Source organism: Sebastes fasciatus, unplaced genomic scaffold (assembly GCF_043250625.1).
Source record: "Sebastes fasciatus isolate fSebFas1 unplaced genomic scaffold, fSebFas1.pri Scaffold_25, whole genome shotgun sequence".
NCBI classification, from domain to species: domain Eukaryota; kingdom Metazoa; phylum Chordata; class Actinopteri; order Perciformes; family Sebastidae; genus Sebastes; species Sebastes fasciatus.
The window spans coordinates 292,898-303,809 of NW_027428182.1; the positions used below are offsets into that span (position 1 = coordinate 292,898).

Below are 10,912 nucleotides of genomic sequence, written 5' to 3' on the forward strand. Positions count from 1 at the left end.
ATCCTCTTCAGCCATACTAACAGGCTACACCATGCAGTTCATCACAAACATTTCTTCATCTTCTTTCACGCTGTTTTCCCGATCTCACACTCCTTCCATCCCGATGTCATTTCCTTTTTTCGTTCCACTACGTCGCACATTTGAAAGTTTTTTAACTACGTTTGCTGCGCTGCATCAGACGGTACAAGAATTATTGCCTGATGATGAGAAGGAGAGTGATCATAGATATTGGTATTTACCAAAACATGAACTATACATCTATAACATCCTCTGATATAAACTACATTAAATACTATATTATAATCATTAAACATGATCTATACATCTATAACATCCTCTGATATAAACTACATTAAATACTATATTATAATCATTAAACATGAACTATACATCTATAACATCCTCTGATATAAACTATATTAAATACTATATTATAATCATTAAACATGAACTATACATCTATAACATCCTCTGATATAAACTACATTAAATACTATATTATAATCATTAAACATGAACTATACATCTATAACATCCTCTGATATAAACTACATTAAATACTATATTATAATCATTAAACATGATCTATACATCTATAACATCCTCTGATATAAACTATATTAAATACTATATTATAATCATTAAACATGAACTATACATCTATAACATCCTCTGATATAAACTACATTAAATACTATATTATAATCATTAAACATGATCTATACATCTATAACATCCTCTGATATAAACTACATTAAATACTATATTATAATCATTAAACATGATCTATACATCTATAACATCCTCTGATATAAACTACATTAAATACTATATTATAATCATTAAACATGATCTATACATCTATAACATCCTCTGATATAAACTATATTAAATACTATATTATAATCATTAAACATGAACTATACATCTATAACATCCTCTGATATAAACTACATTAAATACTATATTATAATCATTAAACATGATCTATACATCTATAACATCCTCTGATATAAACTACATTAAATACTATATTATAATCATTAAACATGAACTATACATCTATAACATCCTCTGATATAAACTACATTAAATACTATATTATAATCATTAAACATGAACTATACATCTATAACATCCTCAACTCTGTGGTATATACCCGGCCCTGGCTCAGAGGGTAGAAGGTCGGCGGTTCGATCCCCGGCTGTTCCAGATCACATGTCGATGTGTCCTGAAGGCAGAACCATCAGAAGATCCGGTCCAGTGCTGACTGTGATCCGGTCCAGTGCTGACTGTGATCCGGTCCAGTGCTGACTGTGATCCGGTCCGGTGCTGACTGTGATCCGGTCCAGTGCTGACTGTGATCCGGTCCGGGTTGTGGCTCCTCCCTGCTGTCTGATGCTAGCTGCAGCTAGCTGTTAGGTCTCCGGTTCTCCGGTCCCGGTAGTGTTCCTCCTCCCGGTGCAGCGGCTCGTTCAGCGGTTCAGACGGTAGAACAGAGACTCAGAGACTGATCGGTGATCTATCGATCCTCGATCAGGTTCATCTGCCCCCCCACTCTGAGCTAGCAGCTAGCAGCTAACAGTTAGCATCAGCCAAGATGGCGGACCAGGAGGAAGATCCGACCAGAACCAGAACCTCCGGGTCCGGGTCCGGGTCTCAGCTGGCGGACTCGTTGCAGAACCCAGAAGAACCGAGCCTCCTGCTGGTCCCGGAGTTCTGCGGCCTGAACCCGGACCAGAACCCGGACCTGGTGAACAGAACCACCATCATCTACGTGCAGCCGGACGGCAGCCTGCTGGAGGGGTCCGGACTGACGGCCCAGGAGCAGCAGGTTCTGCTGGACCAGCTCACCAAGCAGCAGGTGGTCCAGGTCTCCGAGACCGAGGCGGTCCAGCTGCTGCAGCAGAACCTGAACCACAACCAGCTGGTCAAGACCATCCCGGTCCACAACACCGCCCTGGACCCCAACCAGCTGCAGCAGGTCATCAACCAGGTCACCAAGTCCCAGCAGGTCCAGGTCCAGGTCCAGGTCCCCCAGCAGCCGGTCCAGGTCCAGGTCCGGACCAGCACTCAGAACAAGGCCTCCCAGCAGCTGAAGAGCGTGGCCCAGCAGGTGGCCCTGCAGACCGGCTCGGTCCAGGTGGTCCAGAAGAAGAAGGTGAGTCAGATTGTGAGCCCGGTTTAATCTGGACTCCAGTGGACTCACAGTGTCCAGACTGATACCTGGTTCTGTTTGAGTTCTGCACTGAGCTCCATCAGGTTTCATTACAGCAGGGGGACCAACCTGAGGGCGGGGACCCCTCAGGAGGTCTCAGGAGGTCTCAGGACCAACCTGAGGGTGGGGACCCCTCAGGAGGTCTCAGGACCAACCTGAGGGTGGGGACCCCTCAGGAGGTCTCAGGACTAACCTGAGGGTGGGGACCCCTCAGGAGGTCTCAGGAGGTCTCAGGACCAACCTGAGGGTGGGGACCCCTCAGGAGGTCTCAGGAGGTCTCAGGACTAACCTGAGGGTGGGGACCCCTCAGGAGGTCTCAGGACTAACCTGAGGGCGGGGACCCCTCAGGAGGTCTCAGGACCAACCTGAGGGTGGGGACCCCTCAGGAGGTCTCAGGACTAACCTGAGGGCGGGGACCCCTCAGGAGGTCTCAGGAGGTCTCAGGACCAACCTGAGGGTGGGGACCCCTCAGGAGGTCTCAGGACCAACCTGAGGGTGGGGACCCCTCAGGAGGTCTCAGGACTAACCTGAGGGTGGGGACCCCTCAGGAGGTCTCAGGAGGTCTCAGGACCAACCTGAGGGTGGGGTCCCCTCAGGAGGTCTCAGGAGGTCTCAGGACTAACCTGAGGGTGGGGACCCCTCAGGAGGTCTCAGGAGGTCTCAGGACTAACCGGAGGGTGGGGACCCCTCAGGAGGTCTCAGGACCAACCTGAGGGTGGGGACCCCTCAGGAGGTCTCAGGACCAACCTGAGGGTGGGGACCCCTCAGGAGGTCTCAGGACCAACCTGAGGGTGGGGACCCCTCAGGAGGTCTCAGGACCAACCTGAGGGTGGGGACCCCTCAGGAGGTCTCAGGACCAACCTGAGGGTGGGGACCCCTCAGGAGGTCAGGAGATGATTGACAGGTGAATTTATCAGACTTTGTATTTGGTGTGACGTCTTTGACCTCCCCAGGCCCTGAAACCTGATTCAGACCGACAGAGAGACCCAACCCGTGCCGACTAGCGTGCCGACGTCTTATTTCTCGAGGTGTTTTGGGCAGCCGGTCGTTGATCTGATACGAGACTCTTGAAATGACTTAAAGTGGAGTTCCAGATGGATCCAGATCAGCGTGGACCTGGTCTGAGTCTACAGGACCACCTGAGTCAGCTGTCAGATTTAATATTGATCCTCTAATCAATACTTCATCAATCATATGAATACGTTTTGTTCTTCCCTCTGAAGATCCATGGATCATCTGGTTTCTGGTTTTCTGTCCTTTCAGTCGGAGCCCGTCAGGATCCAGATCCAGGTCCCCCCCAAACAGGAAGTGAAGTCTGTCTGCGCCCCCCAGCAGAAGAGCGTAGCTGTGGGTCATCCGCAGGTGAAGCTCTCGGTCAACGGCGGCGTGAGCGGCGCTCAGATCATCCACATCCAGCCGGTGGTGGGTCAGCAGGGTCAGCAGTTCTTCCTGCAGCAGAACCCGGGCGACCCCCCCATCCAGCTGCTGCTGCAGAGCCCCGCCCCCGTCGTCGGATCTCTGCTCCCATTGGTCCACAAGCTCACAGGTCAGACCGCTTCCAGTCCGGGTCAGAAACCTGCGATGTCCCCCATCGGAGTCCAGACCTCCTCCGTGGCCAAGACCTCCGCTGCTAAGACTGTTAGCGTCCCGCTAATCAAAACCCCCGCTAACGGCACGGCGCCGGCCGCCGGTAAGAGTCCAGTTAAACCACCGGCAGCCACCGCGGCAGTCCCGGTACAAACACCTGCTGCTGCTGCTGCCCGACCCGCCATGAAGGCCCCGCCCCCTGCGACCCCGCCCCCTGCGACCCCGCCCCGAGCCGTGAAGGACAGAGAGAGGGAGAAAGAGAAGAAGGCGAAGAAGAGAGAGAAGAAGGCGGTGAAGGTCCAGACCAGGTCCGGTCGAGTCTCTAGACCACCGAAGTACAAAGCCAAAGACTACAAGTTCATAAAGACGGAGGACTTGGCGGACGGCCACCAGTCCGACTCGGACGACTACTCCGACATGAGCGTGGAGGAGGAGGAGGGCGGGAGGAAGGACGGCCCCGCCCCCGCCCCTGGCGCCTCACTCACCTACAGCCACAAGGCCCGGTCCCACCGCTGCCAGACCTGTGACAAGGCCTACATCGGTCCCGGAGGCCTGAACCGGCACTACAAACTGAACCCGACTCACGGAGAGCCTGATCCGCCCGACAACTCGCCGCACCCCCTTAGAGACGACGGCCAATCACAGGAGACGACAGCAGGAGGCATCAGAGAGGAGGAGGAGGAGGAGAAGAAAGAGGACAAACCTGCTGCCACGGCAACAAGCCGGGTAAGAGACCGATCCACCAATCAGAGCTCAGATCTGGAGGATGGTTATTACTAGTTATTACTGACTGGTTAACTAGTCTGGTTTATCACCAACTAGTCTGGTTTATCACCAACTAGTCTGGTTTATCACCAATTAGTCTGGTTTATCACTAACTAGTCTGGTTTATCACCAACTAGTCTGGTTTATCACCAACTAGTCTGGTTTATCACCAACTAGTCTGGTTTATCACCAACTAGTCTGGTTTATCACCAACTAGTCTGGTTTATCACTAACTAGTCTGGTTTATCACCAACTAGTCTGGTTTATCACCAACTAGTCTGGTTTATCACCAACTAGTCTGGTTTATCACTAACTAGTCTGGTTTATCACCAACTAGTCTGGTTTATCACCAACTAGTCTGGTTTATCACCAACTAGTCTGGTTTATCACCAACTAGTCTGGTTTATCACCAACTAGTCTGGTTTATCACTAACTAGTCTGGTTTATCACCAACTAGTCTGGTTTATCACCAACTAGTCTGGTTTATCACCAACTAGTCTGGTTTATCACTAACTAGTCTGGTTTATCACCAACTAGTCTGGTTTATCACCAACTAGTCTGGTTTATCACTAACTAGTCTGGTTTATCACCAACTAGTCTGGTTTATCACCAACTAGTCTGGTTTATCACCAACTAGTCTGGTTTATCACTAACTAGTCTGGTTTATCACTAACTAGTCTGGGTTATCACCAACTAGTCTGGTTTATCACCAACTAGTCTGGTTTATCACCAATTAGTCTGGTTTATCACTAACTAGTCTGGGTTATCACCAACTAGTCTGAGTTATCACCAACTAGTCTGGTTTATCACTAACTAGTCTGAGTTATCACCAACTAGTCTGGTTTATCACCAACTAGTCTGAGTTATCACCAACTAGTCTGGTTTATCACCAACTAGTCTGGTTTATCACTAACTAGTCTGGGTTATCACCAACTAGTCTGAGTTATCACCAACTAGTCTGGTTTATCACTAACTAGTCTGGTTTATCACCAACTAGTCTGGTTTATCACTAACTAGTCTGGGTTATCACCAACTAGTCTGGTTTATCACCAACTAGTCTGGTTTATCACTAACTAGTCTGGTTTATCACCAACTAGTCTGGTTTATCACTAACTAGTCTGGGTTATCACCAACTAGTCTGGTTTATCACCAACTAGTCTGGTTTATCACCAACTAGTCTGGTTTATCACCAACTAGTCTGAGTTATCACCAACTAGTCTGGTTTATCACTAACTAGTCTGGTTTATCACCAACTAGTCTGGTTTATCACTAACTAGTTTGGGTTATCACCAACTAGTTTACTTTCTGTTTGTCCTCAGATGGAGGGGGGTCCAACAGCAGCTGTGGGACTCAGGGGCCTCCATCACCGGGGCCCCGGCCGGCCCCGAGGGCGAGGGAGAGGGAGAGGCAGGGGGCGGGGACGACCACTAGGACCGCCTCCTAAGGTGAGTTCACTTCAAACTGTTTAACACTTCAAAACCACACCTGTACAGTCCAGACCAACAGTCTACCAGTACACCACACCTGTACAGTCCAACAGTTTACCAGTACACCACACCTGTACAGTCCAACAGTCTACCAGTATACCACACCTGTACAGTCCAGACCAACAGTCTACCAGTACACCACACCTATACAGTCCAGATCAACAGTCTACCAGTACACCACACCTGTACAGTCCAGACCAACAGTCTACCAGTACACCACACCTGTAAAGTACAGACCAACAGTCTACCAGTACACCACACCTGTACAGTCCAGATCAACAGTCTACCAGTACACCACACCTGTACAGTCCAACAGTCTACCAGTACACCACACCTGTACAGTCCAACAGTCTACCAGTACACCACACCTGTACAGTCCAACAGTCTACCAGTACACCACACCTGTGCAGTCCGACAGTCTACCAGTACACCACACCTGTGCAGTCCGACAGTCTACCAGTATACCACACCGTTACAGTCCGACAGTCTACCAGTATACCACACCTGTACAGTCCAACAGTCTACCAGTACACCACACCTGTGCAGTCCGACAGTCTACCAGTATACCACACCGTTACAGTCCGACAGTCTACCAGTATACCACACCGTTACAGTCCGACAGTCTACCAGTATACCACACCTGTACAGTCCGACAGTCTACCAGTACACCACACCTGTACAGTCCGACAGTCTACCAGTATACCACACCTTTACAGTCCGACAGTCTACCAGTATACCACACCGGTGCAGTCCAATCTGAACTGGATTGAACTAGTGACTTAAACTCAGGTAAATAATCGGAGCATCTGATTGGTTGAACCTCTCAGGTGACGGTGGGCCTTGTCAGTAGGCGGGGCCGTCGCGGTCGACCTCCAAAGCTCGCCGTCACCACGGTAACTGCAGAGCAGCAGGCGGAGAGGAGACGAGACCGATTGCAGGAGGTAAGAGAAGGAAGTGGAGACGTGTACTTTCAAAGTAAAATCTTTCTTTAGAGACACGATGTAGTAACCGCACTGTGGTGTTGTGTTTCCATGACGACCGTGTGTTTACAGCTGGTGGAGCAGTGTGAGGATGAGGAGCTGATGGACATTGTTCTTCCTCGTCTGACCAAAGTGTTGAGTCTGTGGGAGCTGCTGCTGGCAAAGGTACACACTTCTACATGAACAGTGCCTCTCAGGTGTTTGTCTTCTCAGGTGTTACTGATGTGTCCTCTGACTGGTTCAGGTGGAGGGGGGCGGTCCGGCTCGGACTCGGTTTCCAGACATTTACCGCGAGTTTGAGTCCCTGCAGGCGCAGGTGAGACAGGCTGCACAGGATTACATCATCAGCCCGCAGGGCGGAGCCGTACCACTGGAGGTCAGAAACATCGAGGTGAGAAGTTCTACTGGGTTCTACTCTACTCAACATTCTGCTTTGGGTTGTATGTAGCAGTACACAGGTTGCTGTCCTGTCCTGTCCTGTCCTGTCCTCTGTCCTGTCCTGTCCTGAACTGTACTGTACTGTACTGTACTGTACTGTACTGTACTGTACTGTACTGTGTGTTTCAGGTTGCCAGGTCTCTGGGGATCCTGGACGAGGTGAACAGAATGAAGGTGGTTCCTGGAGCGTCTCCCAGTTCCATTCTGACCACTAAGAACGTCCGATACATGGAGGTAAACACACCATCAGCACAGTTGGGTTCTGGGTCAGGATCCAGGCTGGGTCCGGTTCCACACTGGTGTCTTTGGAGTATCTTGTTCCTGTGTTGCACGCGTAAACATCAGAGCCTGATTACAGAGATCTAGATCTGATAGAAACCAGGACTCTGTGGCAGCTAAACACCTGATCCAGGTTCAGTCTGATTCAGTCAGAAAATCTGTTTCCCAGAATTCCAAGATGCTGCCGCCTTCAAAGAGATTCAAGATGGAGAACAGCGTTCCAGTTCACCAGAATGGCATTGAGACGCCCAGAACAGGTATAAACTAGCGCATCTGTACTAGACCCTACCGCACCCTTACCCTACTGCATCCTTACCCTGCCGCATCCTTACCCTGCCGCATCCTTACCATGCCGCATCCTTACCCTACCGCACCCTTACCCTAGTGCATCCTTACCCTAGTGCATCCTTACCCTACTGCACCCTTACCCTACTGCATCCTTACCCTACCGCATCCTTACCCTAGTGCATCCTTACCCTACCGCATCCTTACCCTGCCGCATCCTTACCCTGCCGCATCCTTACCATGCCGCATCCTTACCCAGCCGCATCCTTACCCTGCCGCATCCTTACCCTACTGCACCCTTACCCTACTGCATCCTTACCCTACTGCATCCTTACCCTACCGCATCCTTACCCTAGTGCATCCTTACCCTACCGCATCCTTACCCTACCGCATCCTTACCCTGCCGCATCCTTACCATGCCGCATCCATACCCAGCCGCATCCTTACCCTGCCGCATCCTTACCCTGCCGCATCCTTACCCTGCCGCATCCTTACCCTGCCGCATCCTTACCATGCCGCATCCTTACCCTACCGCACCCTTACCCTAGTGCATCCTTACCCTACTGCACCCTTACCCTAGTGCATCCTTACCCTACCGCATCCTTACCCTAGTGCATCCTTACCCTACTGTATCCTTACCCTACCGCATCCTTACCCTACCGCATCCTTACCATGCTGCATCCTTACCCTACTATATCCTTACCCTACTGCATCCTTACCCTACCGCATCCTTACCCTAGTGCATCCTTACCCTACCGCATCCTTACCCTAGTGCATCCTTACCCTACCGCATCCTTACCCTAGTGCATCCTTACCCTACTGTATCCTTACCTTACTATATCCTTACCCTACTGCATCCTTACCCTACCGCATCCTTACCCTACCGCATCCTTACCCTACCGCATCCTTACCCTAGTGCATCCTTACCCTGTATCCTTACCCTACCGCATCCTTACCCTACCGCATCCTTACCCTAGTGCATCCTTACCCTACCGCATCCTTACCCTACCGCATCCTTACCATGCTGCATCCTTACTGTTGATCTACATTTTGAACTGAACTCAGGTCATGTTTCTTTGTCTTTCCAAGGTGGGACTACAGTGACCCCTGTGACCTCCTCTCTGAAGCCCTGCTCAGTCTCTGTCTCTCCTCTGGTGATTCCAGCTGGATCTAAACTGCTGACCACCAGTGCTAACTCAGCCTCCAGGTGAGCTAGCCCCGCCCCCTGTCCTCTGTGTATAGAACAGGTGATACCTGGACTAGGTTTACAGGGCTGATCTGGTCTGAATGTGTTTCTGTGGTCCCTCAGCTCCTCTGGCTCCACGTCTGCTAAGATGCCCTCCACCGAGGCTCCGCCCCCTGCCGCGCACATATTGGAGGTGACCCCAGGTGAGGACCAGAGGATGGGGCCTCTGCAGACCAATGCCCAGGTGGAGCCTCTGTCAGCAAGCCAAGACCAGGTCCTGAACACCAGTGACGGCACAGCCCAGATGAAGGAGCTAGAGAAAGCTCTAGCTCCAGGTCCCCAGACCCAACCTGATTCAAGCTCAGTCCAGACACCTGAGTCCAGCTCAGTCCAGACTTCTTCTCAGCTCCAGCAGAGGGACTCCTCCCTGTCCAAGTCCGGCTCAGTGGACCACTGCGAGCCCAAAGAGCTCCAGGAGGGTCAGGAGATCTACATCCAGACCGAGGGGCTGACGGTTCAGCTGGCAGAGCCCGGTTTAGACCGGATTGTGATCGTCAATGGGCCGGACGGAACCACCATGCACATCCAGACCCCACAGGGGGTCCCCTTGGAGGCGGTGCAGGCCCTGCTGGGCATCGAGGCTTCAGACGGAGCCAGAGTTCCTCAGTGAACCCTGAACAAAATCTAGACTGATCTGATCTGAGCAAGACCAGAACTTGACCTGAACCACATCACACTGACGGGGAGCGTCTGGACTTTAAGTGGTATTTATACGGTGTACAAAGTGTACATTATAACTGAGGGTGTGATGGACACAGCAGCCTGAAGGGGGCACTAACAGATCCTCAGACTGCTGGTTTGTGGTTTCAGGGGGTTCTTCTAAATATGAGCAGCAGCATCTTAACGAGACGTGACCTTGTGGTGTCCTCTCTGGGCCGCCGTACTCAGCCGTCTTATTTATTGTCCCAGTTCAACTGTGATTGGTTGGTTGAGTTCTCACCTGTGATGATGTCAGCAGCGGCTCCTCAGGAGGAACCGGATCTCACTGCTGCTTTTTAAAGGAATCTGGACCGATTGTAAATTTGTAAACATGTTTTTTTTTTCTTTTTCATATTTGAACATTTCAGTATAAACCGGATCAGTTTTAGTTGTTTATATGTAGATACAAACAGGAAAACAAAGTTTAAAAAAAGTTGCACTATTTTATTACTTTTTATAAAACTTCACAACAAAACGTCTCCAGACGGATCGTCTGGAGGACGGACCGTCTGGAAGACGGACGTGAGGACGGTTTTGGAGGAAATGAAACTTTATTGGTTTTTCATGTTGATGGTTCGAGTGCTGAAAGAATTAAACACATTTCATGTTCCTCCAATAAACTGATGTGATGAACTCAGCTGGTTTCATTATTTCACATCTGAACGTCGTCACCGAGGACGAGTCCTCCTCACCGAGGAGGACTCGTCCTCACGTCCTCCGAGTGTTTCTGTCTGGTCTTCAGATAGAAGGGCGTCTGCAGCTCGTTGAGTAAAAACCTCTGAAAGATCACAGAGGTAATTTATTTGATGAACCATGTTCTCAACGTTACGGAGCGTTAGTTCTGTGTTCCATCACAGACCCAACAGAACCAGACCCGGCCGCTCAGGTCCACTCAGTCCATCAGCTGATCCCGAGTTCACCTGCAGCC

At 50.4% G+C, this 10,912-nt stretch overlaps 1 protein-coding gene across 1 annotated transcript; it reads left to right on the forward strand.

The window, feature by feature from the left end:
• Window positions 1–1,376: 1,376 nt before the first annotated feature.
• On the forward strand, window positions 1,377–10,621 carry LOC141763673 (uncharacterized). The gene is made up of 10 exons (XM_074628237.1): window positions 1,377–2,161; window positions 3,482–4,531; window positions 5,890–6,015; window positions 6,885–6,998; window positions 7,110–7,202; window positions 7,282–7,428; window positions 7,605–7,709; window positions 7,924–8,011; window positions 9,129–9,246; window positions 9,349–10,621. Exons 1-10 carry the CDS (start codon window positions 1,601–1,603, stop codon window positions 9,893–9,895), a joined length of 2,949 nt encoding a protein of 982 aa, XP_074484338.1. The 5' UTR covers window positions 1,377–1,600; the 3' UTR covers window positions 9,896–10,621.
• Window positions 10,622–10,912: the final 291 nt, after the last annotated feature.

Bases quoted from the DNA above. Each gene is read 5' to 3' on its own strand.
- LOC141763673 (XM_074628237.1), top strand. From the start codon at position 1,601: ATGGCGGACCAGGAGGAAGATCCGACCAGAACCAGAACCTCCGGGTCC. The intron at 6,999-7,109 runs GTAAGAGAAGGA...GTGTGTTTACAG, and splicing joins GACGAGACCGATTGCAGGAG to CTGGTGGAGCAGTGTGAGGA. The intron at 8,012-9,128 runs GTATAAACTAGC...TGTCTTTCCAAG, and splicing joins CATTGAGACGCCCAGAACAG to GTGGGACTACAGTGACCCCT.